The 23776-nt window shown below is 39.9% G+C and overlaps 1 protein-coding gene and 1 non-coding gene across 12 annotated transcripts in view; one reads left to right on the plus strand and one right to left on the minus strand.

Moving 5' to 3' along the window:
* The window catches only part of GRIA4 (glutamate ionotropic receptor AMPA type subunit 4), a 396312-nt gene that overhangs the window by 229262 nt on the left and 143274 nt on the right, over window positions 1-23776 (minus strand). For all 11 annotated transcript variants that reach the window (XR_008421331.1, XM_053900551.1, XM_053900547.1 and 8 more), the window contains exon 4: window positions 18435-18674. Coding sequence is in view for 10 of the 11 variants with exons in the window: in XM_053900551.1 (XP_053756526.1) it covers window positions 18435-18674 (240 nt within the window). In the remaining variant the exon portion in view is untranslated. The remainder of the gene's footprint in view (window positions 1-18434; window positions 18675-23776) is intronic.
* LOC128776387 (U6 spliceosomal RNA) lies at window positions 11588-11694 on the plus strand. The gene has a single exon (XR_008421450.1). It is a non-coding gene; the product is annotated as a U6 spliceosomal RNA (small nuclear RNA).

A 23776-nucleotide genomic window follows, 5' to 3' on the forward strand; every position in this document is an offset into this window, starting at 1 on the left:
TGAACAGGTGTGACAGAAACCATATGGTCTGAGAAGCCTGAAGTATCTACTCTCTGGCTTCTTACAGTTTATTGACCCTCAGTATAGATCACCTCCTCTCATAATGAACATAATGTAAAATTTCCAGGTATGTAGTACAAGACAGCGGCTAAAGGCAAGAGTTTGTTGACTAAGAGAAGTAGCTGAGTTCTCGCCCTGTTATTGGCTGCTCTGTGACTTTGGGTAAATTACTTAAGTTCTCTATTTTTTAACTGTCTTAAGAATAAAACAGGATACTAATTCTCCTTACCATTTGGGTTTGGGGAGAGTTAAATATGCAACACACATAGAAAATTACCCCATGTATAATGGCAGTTATGCTGCCCAAAATATATGTCTAAAATATATGGATGCAGGAAAGTCGAAAATAAAAAGATGGCAAAAGATATACTTTACAAATACGAGCCTCAAGAAAGCTTGTGTAGGTACATTAATGTTGAAAAAAATAGACCTCAAGACAGAAAGCACGGTTAAGGAGAGCGAGGTTCATTACACAGTTTTAAAAAGTTTCAGTTTATAAGGAAAACACTAAAAATTCTAAAGAATTCTGTATGAAAATGTATCACATATAAAGCAAAAATCTATAAAAATACTATAAGAAATTGATAAACCTATGACCAAAGTGGGAGATGTCCATGTACAACTCTCAATTAGGTCAAGCAATCAGAAATTTAGTAAAGACACAAAGATTCAAACAACATGTAATGATTATTTAGAACGCTGCAGGCAAAAAAGAAGAGAAACAAAAGAAAAGAAAATACTCTTTCTTAAGACTATCTGAAATATTATTAAAATTGAACATATACTGGAAAAGAAAGTTCTACAAAATTTCAAAGCGCCAGTATCACAGAGAATAAATTTCCTGCCAGAATCCACTAAGTTCCTCGTACCGATGCACACTATATACCTGAACAAATGTGACATATGGATAAACGAAAAATCTGAATAGGCTTCAGAATCACGAAGGAAATTGAAAAGTGGTTTAAAAAAGTTCTTCAGACTTCATGCCAAAATATTGTAAGGCATATTCTACCAAAATATTTGAGGAAAAGCTAGTGTGACCATTATACAAACTCATCTGGAAAACAGGAAAAAATGTAATATTCTGCAGCATATTGCAGAAGGCCAATATAATTGTGCCACAAAATTGCATGTAAGTACATGTGTAAAATGACACGTATGGTGAAGGGAAGTGGTGTGGCTGTATTTTCCGTGCACTCCTCCCAAGTGATTATAATATGGATATGAGTGAAGCTTAAGCAGCCACCATAGACCTTGAAGTGAAGCCAAATGTTGAGGACGATACAGTAATGATAGCAGAAGTGTGAATGCCGGAAGATAATGAAGCTTCCATAACAGTATAGAACAGCTCCATATTATATATTCTTCAGGTGTATGCATACATTCATACTTAAACATATATGCGTATGTATACTGTTATTTTGTATTTTTTATTATGTGAAGCCTAAACTCTTCCTATGGATATACAACTCGAGATAGAAACAGCTGTTATCATCTTCCATGGCATTTTCCCTAGAAATACGACATCACACAAGTATCTTCTGAAGTCATTCTTTCCAAATACATAGGGGAGTCTCCCTGACAAGTATCTGGCAAAGTAACATGTACAATTTCTGTGTCCTTCTGAAGATGCTAAGGCACAGAGGTGACGTGTGTGAGGTCGGGGTTGCCGAGCACTCGCCCTGGCAAGGACAAGGAAGACGGACTTGAGAGGCCACCACTGGAGTCAGGGAGGGAGCTGGTGGGCGCAGGAGAATGAAGAGGCCTGAGGCCTGAGCACAGACTCCAACACTGTCCCTCTCAAAGCCGTCTTCCACGCTCTCACTGGAGGAGGGGCGCACTGGCATATTTCTATGTGACACACATTCAGCAAGGTTGATGACCGCTTGCCTATGACTGCATGAAGGAGAAACAGGAGCGGGGCGGGCTCTTCCTTTCCTAGCCTCCCAGGCAGAGTAGATCTCTCGGATAGTTTAAGGGGGCAGGTGATAGGTCGACTTTTGGAATGTTGAGATTTTTAGACACAATGGTTATTATGAACATGAGTCTCCTGCAAGAGTGAGGACTGAGCTCTATCTAAACATAGATCTTGAAGTCCCCGTCAATATACGTGAAGATGAGGCCTTAAGATCCATCCTTGCCTATTTACTGAGCGTGACTACATGACAGGTACAGTCCCTGATCAGGGAAACCCAATGAGCAAGACAGAGTCCTGGCCAGTGTGGACCCTAAAGAGTGTGGTGACAGGGCATGGAATGAAAGAGACAGAACACTGTGTGTGATACGGCGAACAGAGAGCGCTACGGGAGCACATGGAAGGGGCTTAACACTTGAGGGCAAGTGTGTAGAACAGACTTCTTGGAAGACATTATGCTCACACCTGAAGGATGAGTGGGAGTCACACGAGGAAACAGAGATGTGCACTAAAGGCGGAGGCTGCAGGAACGGTACGTGCAGAGGTGTCACGTCAAGCACTAGAATCGAGTGGAACATGGTGACTAACTACAAAGCGTTATCACTTGAGTAAACCTGACCTCTGGCATAAGTTTCGCACTGTAAGGATTTCAGCCTATATTGTGCACTGTTATTACATTAACATTTGTTCCATTTTTATAGTAAGGGAGAGAGAGAGAAAGAGAGAGAGAGAGAGAGAGAGAGAGGGAGAGAGGGAGAGAGAGAGAAAGAGAGAGAGAGAAAGAGAGAGGGGGGGGAGGGAGAAGGAACAAGTGGGGGAGGGGCAGAGAGAGAGGGAGAGAGAGAATCTTAGATTATCTTGAGGCAATATGTTTAGTCAGAGCTCATAAAGAAAGATCTTCCCCCAGATCTTCAGTTAAGCAGTTTTTTTTTGTTTTTTAAATGGCTAAGTTGTCAGAAAATAACAAGTCATTTGCAGACTTACGGCTTTAGAAAGGTGAGGATTGCTGAAAAGATGGAGCCAGTCCAAAAGCTTTACAGTTTCTCTGTCTGAGATAAGAAAACTGCTAAAACATGATACCCACATTACATCAATCTAAGGATCCTCCAGAAACATGCTCCCTCCTGTTAGTCCTCAGACGTGGCTAAATAACTCAGCTGGCAGGTTGAGTACATGCTCAGGGGTCTATCATGATACAATTTTCTATACGAGTTTAGTATTTCAAAAGAAGCATTAATATAGTGACCATGGGGGGGGGGAAACAGAGCTCTGTTGGACTTCCATACAACTGTTTATAATTTGTGTGTTTGATTTTTATTTTATTTTTTTAATTTACATCCAAGTTAGTTAGCATATAGTGCAACAATGAATTCAGGGGTAGATTCCTTAATGACCCTTACACATTTAGCACTTCACCCCTCCTAAAACCCCTCCAGTAACTCTCTCTTTGTTCTCCATATTCACAAGTCTCTTATGTTTTGTCCCCCTCCCTGTTTTTATATTAGTTTTGCTTCTCTTCCCTTATGTTCACCTGTTTTGTCTCTTAAAGTCCTCATATGAGTGAAGTCATATGATATTTGTCTTTCTCTGAGTTATTTCACTTAGCATAATACCCTCCAGTTCCATCCACATAGTTGCAAATGGCAAGATTTCATTCTTTTTGATCGGTGAGTAATACTCAATTGTATATATTTATACCACATCTTCTTTCTCCATTCCTCCATCGATGGACATTTGGCCTCTTTCCATACTTTAGCTATTGTTGATAGTGCTACTATAAACATTGTGGTGCAAGTGTCCCTTCGAAAGAGCACATCTGTATCCCTTGGATAAATACCTAGTAGTGCAATTGGTGGGTTGTAGGGTAGTTCTATTTTTAATTTTTTGAGGAACCTGCATATTGTTTTCCAGAGTGGCTGCACCAGTTTCCATTTCTACCAGCAGTGCAAAAGAGATCCTCTTTCTCTACATTCTTGTCAACATCCGTTGTTGCCTGAGTTGTTAATATTAGCCATTCTGACAGGTGTGAGGGGGTATCTCATTGTGGTTTTGGTTTGTATTTCCCTGATGATGAGTGATGTTGAGCATTTTTTCATGTGTCAGTTGGCAATCTGGATGACATGTCTTTTGCCATGTCTTTTGTCCATTTCTTCACTGGATTATTTGTTTTTTGGGTTTAATTTGATAAGTTCTTTACAGATTTTGGATACTAACCCTTTATCTGATATGTCATTTGCAAACATCTTCTCCCATTTATCAGTTGTCTTTTAGTTTTGCTGACTGTTTCCTTCACCATGCAAAAGCTTTTTATTTTGGTGAGGTTCCAATAGTTCATTTTTGCTTTTCTTTCCCTTGCCTCTAGAGACATGTTGAGTAAGGCGTTGTTGTGACCAAGGTCAAAGAGGTTTTTGCTTGCTTTCTCCTCGAGGATTCTGATCACTTCCTGTCTTACATTTAGGTTTTTCACCCATTTTGAGTTTATTTTTGTGTATGGTGTAAGAAAGTGGTCCAGGTTCATTTTTCTGCATGTCGCTGTCCAGTTTTCCCACCACTACTTGCTGAAGAGACTGCCATTCCTATTTTGTCAAAGATTAGTTGGCCATACGTCTGTGGGTCCATGTTCCAGTGATGTGGGTGTCTGTTTTTGTGCCAGTACCATACTGTCTTGATGATTACAGCTTTGTAATACAGTTCAAAGTCCAGGATTGTGATGCCTCCTGCTTTGGTTTTCTGTTTCAAGATTGCTTTGGCTACTCAGGGTCTTTTCTGGTTCCATACAAATTGTAGGGGTGTTTGTTCTAGTTCTGTGAAGAATGCTAGTGTTATTTTGATAGGGATTTCAGTGAATATGTAGATTGTTTTGGGTACTATTGACATTTTAACAATATTTGTTCTTCCTATCCAGGAGCATGGAATCTTTTTCCAATTTTTGTGTCTTCTTCAATTTATTTCATAAGCTCCTATAGTTTTCAGTGGGTAGATTGTTCACCTCTTTGGTTAGATTTATTCCTAGGTATTTTATGGTTTTTGGTGCAATTGTAAATGGGATCACTTCCTTGATTTCTCTTTCTGTTTCTTCATTGTTGGTGTATAGGAACTGATTTCTGTGCACTGATTTTATATCCTGCAACTTTGCTGAATTTAAGAATCAGTTCTAGCAGTTTTTTGGTGGAATCTTTTGGGTTTTCCATATAGAGTATCATGTCATCTGCGAAGAGTGAAAGTTTGTCCTCCTCCTGGCCGATTTGGATGCCTTTTATTTCTTGGTGTTGTCTGATTGCAGAGGCTAAGACTTCCAATGCTATGTTGAATAACAGTGGCGAGAGTGGACATCCCTGTCTTGTTCCTGACCTTAGGGGGAAGCTCTCAGTTTTTCCCCATTGAGGATGATATTAGCATTGGGTCTTTCATATATGGCTTTTATGATCTCAAGGTATGACCCTTCTATCCCTCCTTTCTTAAGGGTTTTTATCAAGAAAGGATGCTGTATTTTGTCAAATGCTTTCTCTGCATCTATTGAGAGGATCATGTGGTTCTTGTCCTTTTATTGATGTGATGAATCACATTGATTGTTTTGCAGATATTGAACCAGGCCTGCATCCCAGGTACAAATCCCACTTGGTCATGGTGAATAATGTTTTTAACATATTGTTGGATCTGGTTGGCTAATATCTTGTTGAGGATTTTTGTGTCCATATTCATCAGTGGGGTCTTTGTCCAGTTTTGGAATCAAGGTAATGTTGGCTTCATAGAAAGAGTTTGGAAGTTTTCCTTCCATTTCTATTTTTTGGGACAGCTTCAAGAGAATAGGTGTTAACTCTTCCTTAAATGTTTGGTAGAATTCCCCTGCAAAGCCATCTGGCCCTGGACTCTTGTTTTTTGGGACATTTTTGATTACTAATTCGATTTCTTTACTGATTATGGGTCTGTACAAATTTTCTATTTCTTCCTATTTCAGTTTTGGTAGTGTATATGTTTCTAGGAATTTGTCCATTTCTTCCAGATTGCCCATTTTATTGGCATATAATTGCTCATAATATTCTCTTATTATTGGTTTTACTTCTGCTGTGTCAGTGTGATCTCTTCTCTTGCCTTATTGATTTTATTTATTTGGGTACTTTCCTTTTGATTAAACTGGCTAGTGGTTTATCAATTTTGTTAATTCTTTCAAAGAACGAGCTTCTGGTTTCACTGATCTGTTCTACTGTTTTTTGTTGTTGTTGTTGTTGTTGTTGTTTTTTCTCAATAGCATTAATTTCTGCTCTAATTTTCATTAGTTTCTGTCTTCTGCTGGTTTGGGGTTTTATTTGCTGCTCTTTTTCCAGCTCTTTAAGGTGTAAGTTTAGGATGTGTATCTGAGACCATTTTTCCTTCTTTAGGAAGGCCTGGATGCTATACACTTCCCTCTTATGACCACCTTTGCTGTGTCCCAGAGGTTTTTGGCTGTGGTGTTATCATTTTCATTGGCTTCCATGTACTTTTTAATTTCTTCTTTAACTTGTTGGTTAGTCCATTCATTCTTTAGTAGGATGTTCTTCAGTCTCCCAAGTATTTGTTACCTTTCCAAGTTATTTGTGGTTAATTTCAAGTTTCATAGTGTTGTGGTCTGAAAATACGCAAAGTATGATCTCGATCTTTTTGTACTTGCTGAGGGCTGATTTGTGTCCCAGTATGTGGTCTATTCCGGAGCACATTACATGTACACTGGAGAAGAATGTATATTCTGGTGCTTTAGGATGAAATGTTCTGAATATATCTGTTAAGTCCATTTGGTCCAGTGTGTCATTCAAAGCCATTGTTTCCTTGTTGATTTTCTGTTTAGATGATCTGTCCATTGTTGTAAGTGGGGTGTTGAAGTCTCCTACTGTTATTGTATTATTATCAATGAGCTTCTTTATGTTTGGGATTAATCAATTTATATATTTGGGTGCTTTCACATTTGGAGCATAAATGTTTACAACTGTTATGTCTTCTTGATGGATAGACTCCTTAATTATGATATAATGCCTTTCATCATCTCTTGTAATAGTCTTTATTTTAAAGTCTAGATTGTCTGATATACGTATGGCTACTCCAGTCTTCTTTTGTCAACCATTAGCATGGTAGATGGTTCTCCATCGCCTTACTTTCAATCTGAAGGTGTCTTTAGGTCTAAAGTGGGTCCCTTGTAAACAGCATATAGATGGATCCTGTTTTCTTATCCATTCTGTTACCCTGTATCTTTCGACTGGAGCATTTAGTTCACTGGCATTCAGAGTGAGTACTGAAAGATATGAGTTTATTGCCATTATGTTGCCTGTAGAGCCAGGAGTTTCTGGTGGTGTTCTCTGGTCCTTTCTAGTCTTTGTTGCTTTTGATATTTATTTATTTATTTATTTATTTAGTCTTTTCTCCCCTCAGAGAGTCCCCCTTAAAATTTCTTGCAGGGATGGTTTATTGGTCATGAACTCTTTTAGTTTGTCTGGGCTACTTCTAATCTCTCCTTCTATTTTGAATGACAGCCTTGCTGTACAAAGAATTTGTGGTTGCATATTTTTCCAATATAGCACATTGAATATATCCTGCCATTCCATTCTGGCCTGCCAAGTTTCTGTGGATAGGTCTGCTGCAAACCTGATCTGTCCTCCCTTGTAAGTTAAGGACTTTTTACCCCTTGCTGCTTTCAGGATTATTTCCTTGCTTGAGTGTTTTGTGAATTTGACTATGATATGCCTCGTTGATGGTCAGTTTTTGTTGAATCTAATGGGAGTCCTCTGTGGTTCCTGGATTTTGATGTCTGTCTTTCCTCAGGTTAGGAAAGTTTTCCTCTATGATTTGCTCACATAACTCTTCTACTCCTTTTTCTCTCTCTTCATCTTCTGAGACCCCTATGATTCTGATGTTGTTCCTTTTTAATGAGTCACTTGTTTCTCTAAATCTTAAATCATGCTCTTTTGCCTTAGTCTCCCTCTTTTTTTCTGCTTCATTATTCCTCAAAAGTTTGTCTCTATGTCGCTGATTTGCTGCTCTGCCTCATCCATCCTTGCTGCCATGGCATGCATTATAGATTGCAGCTCAGTTATAGCATTTTTTATTTCATCCTGACTAGCTTTTACTTCTTTTATCTCCACAGATAGGGATTCTAATCTATTTTTGACTCCAGCTAATATTCTTATTATCGTGATTCTAAATTGTGGTTCAGACATCCTACTTGTATCTGTTTTGGTTAAGTCTCTGGCTGTCGTTTCTTCCTGCTTTTTCTTTTGGGGTGAATTCCTGCTGAGTTCTGTGGTTCAGGTTGTGCAGATTGTTGTGTTAATCCTCAAATCAATTTTCTAGGTGTGCAGGATGGTTTAATGTTGATCTGGCTGTATTTCATAGATGCAAGACACAAAAAAACTTCCATGCTGTTCCACCAACTTGGCTCCTCCTGTATTTTGTGTGTTTGAACAGTGCATGTCAATGGGGCCAACGCAATGACCTTTCTAGGGTGCAGGGGCTCCAACGGTCCTACCCAGATCTGCTTGCTCTTCTCTTCACACTGAGCACCAACAATGGGAAGCAAACGTGAATGGAGGACCATGTTGACAGGTAGTTTGTCAGTCAGTCAACAATGCATCTGTCTAGTGCCTTCTACATGACAACCAAACAGACCCGGCATAAATGTTGGTGGAAGGCTGCATATTTACTTTCCCTGCCAGTCCACTTGGGTCTCTTTCAAATGAATGTGTGGAAGGCTGCTGGCACAAGAGCAAGTGTAGGCTCTGTGTGTCTCTAGAATATGTCCAATCTGTCCACACACTGCTTATGGTCCTGCTCCTCACTCCGGCCCCTTCTCTGCCTACGCTTGTTGTACCTTTATGGCATTGTTCTTCGAGAACACTCTTGTTTGGCAGTGTGGTTCTGGTTCATCATACTTGTGGGATTTGAGCACAAGCATGGCACTTCCAGCACCCCTCATTGTAGCTTTATGGCACTGTTCTTCGAGAACCCCCTTGTCTGGCAGTATGGTTCTGGCTCATCATCCTTGTGGGATTTTAGCACAAGGATGGCACTTCCAGCCCTTGCCCTCAACTCCTTCATTCTGTAACCAGGGAAGGTGGGAGGGGACAGACATACACGTGCCTCCCTTTGCCTCCTCTCCCCAGGGAAAAGGGATGGCACACGTAACCCTCTTTATGAAAATACCCACCAGGGTTCCTTCACCCCATGCATGTGCCCCTCCATCCACTATCCCCCCCTCCTAACCCGCAGAGGTGCCAGCCTGTGGAATTGGGTTAATGAGGGCCGAAGACAGACACTGCAGTGCCACCAAAGGAGATACTGTAGAGGGAGCAGGGGCTGCCTTGCCAGCTTATGATTACTTTTTCTCCCTCAATTACAAGTTAGAATCGCCATAGGAAGCTCCATTGTTATGTTTACACATGGTTTTTTTCTTTGCTCTCCCACTGGCCCGGCTCCAGCAGGAAGGCAGTGATACATGCTTGAAACACAGAGTGAAGTGTGTTCTCCTCCTGACAGAATGGGCTAGCCTCACACTTGGCAGCTGGTAACAAGTAAATATTTGGCATCATCAGCCTGATGAAAAATGTAATAAATATCAGTAAGCAAACATATTTAAGTGAGCTATAAAAAACAGTCTAAATCCTAATGAGTTAATTATAAACAAAGATAAATGCCTGAGGTCGCCATGGGAAGTTTATAAAAAGGGAACTCCTCTTCATCCCAGTGAGGGTTTTACAGTTAAAGGTGTTTTCCCTGAGGATTAGGAAATACACTGAAATGAGGCTGAATGTACCAAGCACTAAAGATAAATTTTCATCCCTTCTTGGATAACACCAGGTTAGTGTCTGAAAGATTCTTACTTCTCCTGAATTTATACATCAAAGATCTCTGTTTTGCTAATGTGTTTCTAATTTTGTTTTTAATAAGAAAATTGGGCCATAAGCATTGTAAGTGGCACAATTCATGGGAGATGTGTGCTGGTGTCACATGAACCTGCGCAGTAACTGGAAACTGGGAGGCGGGAAGTCGTAAGCACCCCTACACACTCAGCACTCCTCTGAGCAGCTCCGAGGCCAGGTGACAGGTGCGCAGTCACCCCTGAAAATGTTCCCCATCTCACACCTCTCAGAAAGGAATTTCAAAGAAGAAGCAGAGCCAGTGATATTATTTTGGTGTGAACTGAAGTCATTACACCATATTCCTTGCACTTTTCTGCTCTGTTATCCCCCTACATTACCTATGGACGTGAGTTTACCACAAGCCCATGCTGGTAATGAGTGACAGAGGACTGAGGTTCCCAGGTCCATGGAACCATGTTGCCTAAACACTCTATGTTGTGATTCAGGAAGGAGGGAAAGAGTAAAAGAATAGGGCAATGTGAGAAGAAATAGAGAAGTGGAGCTGAGAACCCGAAGGGAAGGCAGACGAGCTCTCTGGAGCCATTTATTCAATAGGCTTATTTACTGGAAAGTTAAGAGAGGTATTGTGGAAAGGTATCTCATGCCTCTTAATTTGTTCCTATTTCTGTGATTTAGATCTCGACTCTTTTTGCAAAAGGATTTGAGGCAGTTTAAAAATAAAAGGCATGTATGCAGCAAAACCCAAAAAGTAGAAATAAAATAGCAAGATCTCTGCCCTCCCCACCCAAGCTCCCCTCTCCACCCCCTTCCCTCCTTGCTCTGGCTTCAGCGCAGGGGAGCAGCACACATACATTATGCCACCCACAACGTTGTTTCCTAGGTTTTTCAAAATATGTTATGCTATGTGTAGAATATAGTTTTGTTAAAAAAAAAAAGAAAAACAGGCCAAAGGAAATAAGCCAAACCAACACAAATTAAAGTTTTCTACTCTATGTCTTGCCAAATCCATGTCTCCTAGGGACAATTTACATAATGTTATAATAATAATTCATATATTGAACAAAAGATATTCAGCAACCCCTGAAATAACGCTGTGAACCTGGAAACGGCCAATGCGATAAAACGTTGAACATTAAGCATTAAAGAGAAGGATGAAATAAAACAAGAATAGCACCAGCCACTGCTTACTCTGGCCTCCAGAATGGGTGCATGAAAAACAATGACAGTGATTTTAAATGTTAGGGGCACCTGGGTGGCTCAGTCATTTAAGCATCCAATGCTTGATTTCGGCTCAGGTCATGATCACACAGTTTGTGAGATCGAGCCCACATCAAGTCTCAGATGATAGCATGGAGCCTGCTTGGGATTCTCTCTCTCCCTCTCTCTCAAAATAAATAAATAAATGAACATTAAAAAAAAAGAATTTTTAAATATTAGGTTTATATCTCTTCATCTCTCCCTTGATCATAAATTCATCTTGTGACCCATGGTGTTGGGAATGGCCATAGATGCATCATAAATATGTACAATTCTGTGCAATACACAGAAGTAAAAAATATTTTCCTTTGAAAACATCTATTTCAAGTGAGAAAATAATGACTTCTTATATTATTTAAATTAACATCTCTTTTTCGCTCAAGGAAAAATGACATCTTGTTAAGTAGATTTGACAAAAATTCAAGGTTTTATAATGCCAAAAATATGGATTATTTTAAAGTGTTTTAAATATTTAGCTTGATTATATCTAAATCAAGAATGTTCTTTTTCAGTGCTCACTTCAGCAGCACATATACTAAAACTGGAACGATACAGAGAAGACTGGCCTGGCCCTTGTGCAAGGATGATACACAAATTCATGAAGCGTTCCATGTTTTTTGCAAACTGGTGCAGCCACTCTGGAAAACAGTGTGGAGGTTCCTGAAAAAACTAAAAATAGAACTACCCTATGACCTAGCAATAGCATTGCTGGGAATTTATCCAAGGGATACTGGAATGCTGATGCACAAGGGTACATGTACCCCAATGTTTATAGCAGCACTTTCAACAATAGTCAAATTATGGAAAGAGCCTAAATGTCTATCAACTGATGAACGGATAAAGAAGATGAGGTTTATATATACAATGGAATACTACTTGGCAATGAGGAAGAATGAAATCCTGCCATTTTAGCAACATGGATGGAACTGGAGGGTATTATGCTAGGTGAAATAAGTCCGTCAGAGAAGGACAGATATCACATTTCCACTCATATGTGGAACTTGAGAAACTGAGCAGAAGATCATGGGGAAGGGAAGGGGAAAAAATAGTTACAGAGAGGCAGGGAGGCAAACCATAAGAAACTCTTAAATACTGAGAACAAACTGAGGGTTAATGGGGGATTGGGGGGGAGGGGAAAATGGATGATGGGTATAGAGGAGGGCACTTGCTGGGATGAGCACTGGGTGTTATATGTAAGTGATGAACCACGGGAATCTACCCCAAAACCAAGAGCACACTGTACACACTACATTTTAGCCAATTTGACAATAAATTATATTTAAAAAAAAAAAAAAGGATGTTCTTTTTCAGGCTGCTCCATACTTTTTCATGATAAGAAAAAATTTAATTCAAGGACCATCTCTATAGGAGAATTTTTCATTTTGACTAATATAGGAATTATTTGATACATTAAAATATGGTATCATTAAAAAACAAAACAAAACAATTGAGGCACCTGGGTGGCTCAGTCGATTAAGTATTCAGCATTGGCTCTGTCATGATCTCTTGGCTCATGAATTTGAGTCCCGTGTTGGGCTCTCAGCTGTCAGCATGGAGCCTGCTTGGGATTCTCTCTCTTTCTCTCTGTCCCTCCCTGCTCATGTTCTCTCTCTCTCAAAAATAAACAAAGATTTTAAAAAAACACATGGTATCATTAATAAAATTTGAATTACATGATTAGTTATGAGAGCATCAAAATTATTTGATACCTATTGTCAAGGACTTTGTTTGTTTTTTTTTTTTTTTGGTTCATAGCAGCTTTATTTATAATAACCCAAAACTGGAAACAGCCCAAATGGTCATCAAGAGATAAATGGACAAATTTTTGTATATCTATAGTGTAATACTGCCAAGAAGGAAGGAAGGAAGGAAGGAAGGAAGGAAGGAAGGAAGGCAGGAAGGGGGAGGGAGGGAGAGGGGGAGAGATAAAGAGGGAAAGAGAGAGGGAAAGAGAGAAAAAGACAGAAAAGTAAAGAAAGAAAGAAAGAAAGAAAGAAAGAAAGAAAGAAAGAAAGAAAAAGAAAGAAAGAAAGAGAAAAAGGAAAGAAAGATCAAGGACTTTGATTAAGTCATTCATCCACTTCATGTTTATGGCATACTTATTAGGGGTTACTATGCTACACAGAAAAGATATAAGTGCAGCAAGATATAATAATTACTGCTAAAAGATATATTTCTGGGGGAAGAAAAGATATATAAATATACACATAATGTAATGTGAAAATTACTATAAAAAAGGATTCTGCACAGGGTGTTCTCTAAGTTCTTTTCCTACATGAATTGAGAAAAGATTTGGACATCTCACTCAAACTAAAATATGTTGTTCCAAATGAGCTCATTGTTTAGATACACTGTGTTGTCTCATATGGTAGGTAGCCATTAGGCAAATGTGGCTACTTAAGGTAACTAATTAAAATTTAATATTCAGATCTTCAGGTTCATAAGCAACATTTCAAACATATTCAATAGCCTTAAATTTATCAACTCAAAAATCTTACCAAAGTTTTATTCCAAATGTAAAAACATCACACTGTGTCTCAAAGGCAAGCTCTTGGCTATCAAACAGAATCTTGTGTGCCATTTCCTAATGAAGCTATAGCAGGTGAGTTAACTTCATCCTAGTACAGTCTTGCTCATCACTGCATTCTTTTTAAAAAAAAACTTTTTAAAATTTAAAATTAAAATTTTTTTTAAGTTAAAAAAATTTTTTTTTTTAAAAAAGCAAGGGAGAAAGCAAGGGAGGGGAACAAAGAGAGGGAGACAGAGAATCGGAAGGAAGCAGGCTCCACTCCATCAGTGAAAAGCCAGACATGGGACTCGAACCCGTGATCTGAGATCATGACCTGAGCTAAAGCTGGACATTTACCCGACTGAGCCACCCAGGCACCCCCGTCACTGCATTCTAAATACGTATCAAAGTGTCCGATACAGACAAGGTGAACAATACATTTTTATTGAATGGTAAGTGCATAAACTGAACGAATAAATGGACAAACACTCTCTTCTTCTTTGAGAGGCCGTCAAGTGAAAAGAAGCCGGGAGCGACCTGATAAACAGGATGCTTATGTGACCTACCATCTTTCTTTTTCTGCCCACTGTTTCTGGGAAGGAATTTGGAATATAATACATATTTATTTATATACAATACCATCTGGAATATAAAGAAACATTAAAGATAACATGAATGGACCTTAAAGACAATGCAGTTCAACTTTCCTCCTTCTCTGTCCCTGTCTCTATTTCTCCCTGACATATGTGGACAAACATACAGGTAGGTTCACACAGTTTACCAAGAGCAGAGCAGAACTTGGAAGAGAAGTCTTACATCAGAGGAAAGAAAATATCATTCCTTTGACAATTCATCATAAAAACACTACCTTAAGTTATGACAGAGTGAAGCTCTTGTATTTTATTTTATTTTTTTAATTTAAAAAAAAAATTTTTTTTAACGTTTTATTTATTTTTGAGACAGGGAGAGACAGAGCATGAACAGGGGAGGGTCAGAGAGAGGGAGACACAGAATCTGAAACAGGCTCCAGGCTCTGAGCTGTCAGCACAGAGCCCGACGCGGGGCTCGAACTCACGGGCCGTGAGATCGTGACCTGAGCTGAAGTCGGCCGCTTAACCGACTGAGCCACCCAGGCGCCCCAAGCTCTTGTATTTTATAAGATCAGTGTATCACTACAGGGATTAAGATTTCAGAAATAACTAAGTGGATCAATGAGATAACATATGCCAAAATAATGATTTATGACGCATCAGACAGCCATGTTCCACTCAAGATTGTGGAGAAATTCAGGGCCATATTAAGGCAGTTATTTGTAACAGGAAAAATGTTGAAATAAACAGTTAAGGATAACTGAAGATCAGAGAAAAGTACTAAAATGTACTAAACCATCTTATTTCTTGACAGGTGGTTTTGTACATTATAAAAAAAATTCTTATCTTTAAAGTGGATGTGTGCTCTCTTTTTCTGCATGATGTGAAAATACTGATGACTCTTAGCCAACTATGTTTATGAGAGAAATTAATCAAGCTCACAACTGAAGTTCATACCTCGGTTGGTGATAGTGATACATAATTTTAAGCCCACTATCTAAGAAGAAATAAATTGATCTTGTGATCCTAAACTTATAAAATGAGCACAACAATTTCAAAGGGAGAAAAAATTATTACTGTCTTTTGCAAGTACTTAATTGAAACCAAGAATATCGGGAAGCACGGCCATGTCATGATAGAGTGAACCATCTCAACACCACGACACGGCCACAAATTTCCATTTATAAAATAAGTAAATCACAGAGATGAAAAGTACAGCATAGGGAATAGTCGATACTGTAATAACACTGTATGGTGACAGATGGTGACCACACTTATTGTGGTGAACACTGAGTAATGCACAGAAGTGTTGAGTCACTATGTTGTACCCCTGAAACTAATATAACATCGTACGTCAAATATACTTCAGTAAAAAATATAAAGAGCCATCTTCCTGATATGTTATTCTTTCATTCATGCAATTACCCCTTGGGATAAAGGTGTCTGTTTTGAAGATGGGTTGTATTACTCTACCAGAAGGCAGTGCAAATGGCTGGCTGTTCATCCTGCAGCAGCTACTAGAGAGAATTCAGAAATTTGAGAGCATGACTTGCATTAGCTGGTTAAAAGCAGGACAGGGAGACAACAAGGAAAAGCAGGCTTTGTTCAGCAAGCCAATAGGAATGTTAAAGGTAACAAGATGCCATATTAGAAGAAACAGAGCTTGTTCCATGAAGGGTTTAAGCCTTGGGAGGCAGAAACTCAGCCAGGAGAAAGATTCTTTCAAGAACGAAATAGGCCTGCTTATACTAGAGAGATTCCTGGACAGACGGGATGGGACATGGCTCAGGGTTGGAGCATCTGATGTGCTACACAGGGGTGAGGATCCCAGAAAGTACATACTAGTGTGAAAGCAAAGCACCACTTTGAATCCCTGTTTGGTAGGGAGGCTGATGCTCGAACGCCTACAACCTTCTTCTTGCCAGAGACTGATGGACCCAGGCACAGAGGGAAAAAGTAAGACACAGGACCCACTGATATTTCTATGAGATCAAGATGTCATAAAATAAGGATCTTGTGCCCAAAGTGACGAACTGAGCTATATCATAAAGAACCACATAAAGAACAGTCTCATCTATATATATCCCAGTATGTATTTCTTTACATCATGATTCAATTTTTTAACATCGTAAGTCAACTTTATTCAGGTGTAATTTTTTTTTTTTTTTTTTTGCATTTGACATTCATATGTTACAACTGATGAAGCTATACTGACATATCATTATCACCTAAAGTCCTCGGTTTACATTAGGGTTCACCCTTGGTTTCAGACGTTCTATGTGTTTGGGCAAATGTATAATGACATGTCTACCATTATCATAGTGTCACATCATGATCCAATGCCAGCATCATACTGAGCAACTTCGCTGCCTGACAAATCCTCTGTGATTCACCTGTTCATCCCTCTTTCCCCTTAACCTCTGGCAACCACTAATCTCTTTACTGTGTCCATAGCTTTGCCTTTTCCAGAACGTCATATAGTTGAAATACAGCATGCAGCCTTTTCAGATTGGCTTCTACACTTAGTAGGACTCTGCATTTAAGGTCCCTGCATGTTTTTTAATGTACTGATAGCTCATTGAATAATATTCCATTGTCTGGATGAACAATATTTATTTATACATCCACCTACTGAAGGACATTTTGTTGCTTCTGAGTTCTGGTAATTATGAATAAAGGTGCTATAAGTATCTGTGTGCAGGTTTTTGCGGGGACATAAGTTTTCCACTTATAGGTAAATACCAAAGAGCACGAATGCTACATCACAAGGTAAGCATGTATTTAGTTTTGTAAACAACTGCCACCTTGACTTTCAAACGACTGTACCATTTTGCATTCTCACCAACAATGAACAAGAGACCCTGTTGCTCTGCATGCTCACCAGCATGTGTCATTGTCAGTCATCTGGATCTTGGCCATTCTAATAAGGTAGTAATACCTCATTGTTGTTTTAAGTCGCCTTATGGTTCAATTTTCAGTGTCCTCTTGCTGAAGGATTTTTCCAAAAGTTAGGAATGAACAGAATGATTTCTCTCATCTATCATACATGCTCTAGGATGCTTTGGATTTTTAGATATTGGAAAATGTCATCACAAGACATGGGTAGGCTCCCATATTTCCAAATGAGAATTACGGCACGTGGCAACCATGCAAAAAATACATTGATGATATTAAGTTTTCTAAACTTGTTACTGAAAGGAAAATTTAGCAAGAAAACCAATATAAAATGTACTAGGACCACCAGTGGTGTGACATCTTATAGGATATACCATCTCTGAAAATAGGAAATTATGCTTTGGCCTTTGAAGATAATTACATCTTCAAAAGATTTATTTTGCTTGTTCATTGTTTTATGCTTATTGTTTTACTCATGGCACAGACAGAATTCTATTCAATGATATTCTCAAAACGTTGCCAGTTTGAATTTTTATTCCAACTTCTTGTCATATATACTCTTTAAGGGAAAAATATTGAAGATAAAAAGCCCAAAGGGAGTTCCCTGCTGTTTATTCTGCAATATAATCTGTTGCTGTGATTCTAGACACTAAATAGAAAGAAAAAATAAAAAAAAGAATATGCAAATTTAAGTTATGTCTCACAATGAAAAGTCAAAGTATCTCAAACCTGTATAAAAATGCATGATTGTCAATAACTTATTCACCTTGTTTTTCCAACACATGGGTTGCAGAGTATCAGTTCCTGATCTTCAGAGCCCGATAGGTGATGGTAAAATGTAAGGTTGCCAGGGCCCCGAAGCCTTACCCCAAATCTGTACCGCACTGTCACCACATTTCAATTACTCACTTCAAGTTTCACATGTCAAACCCATGGATATGCTTCAACTACTACTTTCTTTTTCCTTTTTCTTTTTTAAATAAAATTATAGATATAGAGATGCAGACAGAAAAATCAACTTGCTCCCTTAAAGACATTCCAAGACATGAGATCATCTGCACTTGAGGCAAAAGACATTTATTTCCTGATTGTACCTGAAATATCATCACAGAAATGTTCAAAGAAGTATTTATCTTGATTTCAGCTAAGTCACAGAGCATGGTTGGCTCATGAATAATCTGGTGCATCTGATGCTCATTTAATTAGAAGTTTCCAGATAAAATTACTGATAATACCCATTGACCCTTTTCTGATTTTAGCTGTAGTAGAGCTCAAATTATTTCCCTAAGTCACAAAAGTGACACCAGGCCACTTCTGGTTGAAAGTTAGGGTTTTACTCATGTGGGCGTGGAATTGCGACTTACCCCTGTCCGTGTCGTACAGGAAGACGAAACAGTTCCATTCGTAGTGGTCCAGAAGACTCAGGAGCGCGCCCCGCAAGGACGGTCTGAGCTGCAGCACAAACTGGCTCTCCCCCTCCGTGGGGAAACTCGGTGTGATGAGGGAGATGTGCAAGGCGCTGCAGAACGAGGTCAAGGTGTGTACCGACCTCTTATCGTAGAGTCCGAAAATGGCGAACACGCCTCTAGAATACTGGGAACAGACTGAAAAAGAGAAGGAAAGAAACACACTATTAGCACACTCAAGCTGGTGAGTTGCACATCTACAGTCCATGAACTTAAAAAAAAAGTCTGAATCACTCGTATAGTCAGGAACATAAGGAAAGTAAAAGTGGAGAGTGCACTTAATTGTGGAATTCATTAACGGATTGCTGAGTATGTGCTCAGAGCCTTGCACTGGGCCTGGTAACAAGGAGCCATAGGTTTCCTCTCCCCAGAAGCCAGTTCAGGGCTGTGTTCCCAGACAGAGACTAGGAAGACCCCGGCCGCCAGGAAGACCCCACCAACATAAGTCCCCGCCACTAGGAAAACCCCGGCCACCAGGAAGGCCCCGGCCGCCAGGAAGACCCTGGCCACTAGGAACACCCGGCTGCTAGGAAAACCCCGGCCTCGCCTGGTCCACCAGATCTGCACCTGTTGGTAAGGCAGCTCGTCCTGAAGGAGTACTGGGGGCTGACCCCGAGGCACAGAGAGAGAGAGGACTCCATAACAAAGGGACCCCAGCCCCACGCCGGGAGTTGCCCCCGCAGGGGTGGTACTGAGGCTCCAGGTACAGATTCGCCCGCCCTGGGGCGCAGAGAGAAAGCTGTGGTTTAAAGGAGCAACTAGAGGGGCGCCTGGGTGGCTTGGTCGGTTCAGCATCTGACCCAACCGGCTCAGGGCACGATTTTTGGGTGACCCTCCCATCTGGCTCCGGGCCCGCAGGGCGGACCCTGCTTGGGAATCTCTCTCTCCACTCTCTCTGCTCCTCCCCTGCCCGGGCTCTCTCTGCCCTGTCTCTCTGTTTCTCTCAAAACAAACAAATGAACATCTAAGAAACAAACAAAGGAATAACCAGAACCCAAAGAAACCAGGCCTAGCAGGAAGCCCGGAAGGTGGGGGGGGGGGGGGGGGGGGGGGGTGGAGCGACTAGAGGTCTTCCGGGTCAGAGGTCGGCGAGTGCCCCCTGCGTGCACTCGGCCCCGGGGAGCCAGCGGCGAGGCCTCAAACTCAGTTCCAGGTGCCAGGAGCACGCCGCCGCCTCCGCCTCCGCCTCCGCCTCCGGGAGCTCTGCCACAGATGCCCTCGGGCTCGGAAAACAACCCCGGTGGAAAAGGGCAAGTACAACGTAACAGGTGTGGCCTTGGAGCCCCACGAAAGAGTGCGGAGCCGCTGGAAGTTTCACGGTTCGTGCTCCCCCTCCACCTGGAGGGCGCGGAGCCCCAGCCGCCCCGCCCCCCAGGCACCCTCAGGGCACACACCTCCCCCAGCCCACCTCCACCCTGTCCACCCGGGGGCGCCCTCAGTGCCCACAGCCCCGGGGCCACCCCACCTCCAGCCCGTCCACAGGGCAGCCACAAGGCAGAGTGACCTGGGACCCCCAGTCCACCAGCCACTGGGCACAAAGAGTCTACACAAGCGTCGACCATCCACACATCATGCCTTCCAGTTGGAGAAAGGTGGCTGTTCAGCCTCATTCACTGAAACAAATAGGAGGTCAAGCAAAGTGTGGATACAGAGGAATTTGCTCCAAATGAAAAAACAAGACAGAACTCCATAAAAAGAACTAAATGAAATAGAGATAAGCAATCTGAAATGTTACTTTTATTTTTATTTTTAAATCATAACCTTAGAGTTCTCTTGAACCATGTCTGAAAACAAGTTAGGCTGTCTGGAAAATCACTGTTGGGCGTCCTCAATACTCAGGGGAATTGTGACCAGCTGTGTAGCTTCTAGGTTGGATATAAAGCTAACACAGAGCAGTTTCATAACCCAGCAGAACCAAGTCCCCCCTGCAGTAGACAGGTGCACAATGTCCCATTCTTTCCCTTCTATGTTCCCAGTTGTTGGCAAGGACAATGAGGCAAATACAAAAAGAGAGAAAACAAAACAAAAACAAAAAACAAAAACTCTTCTCAAGATTCTTGCCCAGCTACATTTTGATCCCTCTTTTGACATGACCAAATTCTAGTCCAAACTTGGATGACTTTTTCTAATTTACCTTTATTTAATTTAATTTTAATTTTATTTTTTAAATGTTTTTCATTATTTTTGAGAGAGAGCGAGCGAGCAGAGGAGGGGCAGAGAGGAAGACAAAGAATTTGAAGCAGCTTCCAGGCTCTGAGGTGTCAGCACAGAGCCCAATGCTGGGCTGAAACTCATGGACCATGAAATCATGACCTGAGTAGAAGTCACACGCTTAACCAACTGAGCCACCCAGGCACCCCTCTAATTTACCTTTTAAAGGATACAAATTTGCATGAAAAAAAAATACTCCATGTATGCAATAAAGCAAGACTGTTTGAATTCCAGATTCTTAGAGTTTACCACATAATGGTTTTAAGGTCCATTTCTCCTTGGCTTATATAGCTAGTTTAAGAAGGCTTTAGTTCTATGAAATGTTTATGTTTTCTGATTTTATGTTTTGGTTACTACTTTTAATTGCTAAGTTCATTATGAAGCCTTGAATATTGGATAATCTAGAGGTATTTACCTTAGGAGTAGTTCATTGTGATACAAAGAAATTAGATTCTGCTTTGTTGAAGCAGTAATAGGCTCTTAGAAAAAAAATTAATTACCTTAATAACATTTATATCCATATTCTACAATACCTGGGTTTTAGGAAATTAGGAGGCATAATTAAATAAGATAAATTAATAAAACCTGGCAGTATTTCTTCTGTTCTTGTTTATTTTGCTTCTGAAATTGGGGATACAGTCTGAGCAATGTAATTATAGCAGAAGAAGGTACCAGTTAAAAGAAAATGGATGTTACTGGTCTTCTTTAGATGAGGTGCTCTAAGAGATATTGTATATATTGTGGAAAAACTAAAGCCTAACTAAGGGACCAGCGTCTATATTCAAATGGATAAGACTAGGATAGACCTGACCTTAAAAAATAGATGTGGGGCGCCTGGGTGGCGCAGTCGGTTAAGCGTCCGACTTCAGCCAGGTCACGATCTCGCGGTCCGTGAGTTCGAGCCCCGCGTCGGGCTCTGGGCTGATGGCTCGGAGCCTGGAGCCTGCTTCCGATTCTGTGTCTCCCTCTCTCTCTGCCCCTCCCCCGTTCATGCTCTGTCTCTCTCTGTCTGTCCCAAAAATAAATAAAAAACGTTGAAAAAAAAAATTAAAAAAAAAAAAAATAGAAGATGTATGTTACCTAACTAGAACTTCAAATTGGAAGAAAAAAATAAAATATACAGGAAAGGCTGCAAACGTTGCAAATCAGTTCAAATCCTAGTACTCTTGTTAGCCAGGTGACCTTGACTAAGTTATTTAATCTTACTTGCCTCAACTATAAATATATAATATGCCAAAAATTAAATAACATAATGTATGTAAAAGTACTATTACATATGGGAGACGACCAATAAGTGGTGAGTTATATAAAGAAATTCCACCAAGGAAGAACATCCAATTCTAATTCTATGCTCACCCATGAACTACCATTTGATCACCTGAGTAGACTGACTAATCTAGAAGGCTTGGTCTGACAGTGTGACTGGCTGCAATTTTCTCGCAATATATAAGACACAAGGTAATGTAACATTTGGGTATCCGGAGTTGCAACTCAATTCATTTATATAACTTAAGAGACTTGATCTGATAAATCAAGTTGCTGGATCAGATGTTAACCTTGTGAATGTTCCACCAAGGCTTTGGATGTATTTACATAAGTGCTATCTATATATTTAGCATACAACCAGGCGGGAGTCGCTTGGCTCCTTTGTAAAGTTTTCATATTGTCCTGTTCTCTTGACTTTTATGCAAATTGAGGGACCACTCTCAATCTTTCCACAGTAAATAATCTGGCTTAAATAATTTTTATTTTACCCTATTGAAAAAAAAGTTGAAGAGCATCAGAACTCAAATCTAAGATACTGGCTTTCAGTTTGGTGTTGAAACTACAAACATGTTAATTCTTGTTCAAGAAAACATAATAAACAAATCCTGTACTTTAACATACTCATGTATGTAATAAACATTTACATAATCCTTTCTGTTACGGCATTTTAGAACCATACCATTGTCAAGTTTCGGTTTCCAAACTGTTTTTCTAGGAACCCCACAAGTTCTCTAGGAGGACTTGAATAGCTTTGCAGAAACTTTTTTTTTCTAAATTTCTTTATTTATTTTGAGAGAGAGAAACAGAGTGTTGAGCAGGGGAGGGGCAGAGAGAGAGGTAAAGAGAATCCCAAGCAGGGTCCATACGGTCAGTACAGAGCCCAATGAGGGGCTAGAACCCACAAACTGTAAGATCATGACCTGAGCCAAAATCAAGAGTCAGATGCTCAACCAACTGAGTCACCCAGGCGGCCCTGCAGGGAAAGCTTTGATGAGACAGAAAAGGGTAGTACAGTATGCCACTCCCCCCGTAAAACCCTACAGCACATCTTATTTCATCTATTTCAAATATTGAGCTACTGCCTATATAAACTTTTGTATAAGAATAGTATTAAACTACTACTTTAAAAAAAAAGGTCAAAACAATGAATATACTCTGTACAAAGTTCCCCAACTGTTTTTTTTTTTTTTTATTATATTGTTGTCAGTGTAATCATTATGACTTTCCACTACTCTGGTGCTTGCTATATGATTTAGCTTAATTTATTCTACTGTGACTCAACAAACTCAATATTTTCTGATATTTAATCATCTTGTATCTGCTTTCATTCATTTGCATCATCATAAATATCTACTCTTTTTCACCGCCATCTGTCATTCTGCTTCTCATAAACTTATTTTGTCACTCACATTTTACTTTCCCTTTGCAAAGGTCCAGTTTTAGTAGGATTCATTTGAATTTTTCTTTTTGGTCTATTTCATTTAGATTATTTGCTTGGCAGGTGAAGATTATTGGGTTTCCTATGTATGTGGATAGATTGTCAGTCAAATGTTCAACGTTATTATCTCGATGTGATACCCCACATAGTATTTTATTTGGTCCAACAGATTCAAATTCTAGAATATAACTATTTCTGTATTTATTACTATACTCTAGCTTTGCAAACACTCAAATCGAAATTTATTTGGTGGTGTCTTATGATATCTATTGTTGCTTACCATACAGATAATTATTCAAACAATGGATCTTTTTCTTATACTATA

This window comes from Panthera pardus, unplaced genomic scaffold (genome assembly GCF_024362965.1).
Source record: "Panthera pardus isolate Hobbes unplaced genomic scaffold, ASM2436296v1 HiC_scaffold_12, whole genome shotgun sequence".
Classification (NCBI taxonomy): Eukaryota; Metazoa; Chordata; class Mammalia; order Carnivora; family Felidae; genus Panthera; species Panthera pardus.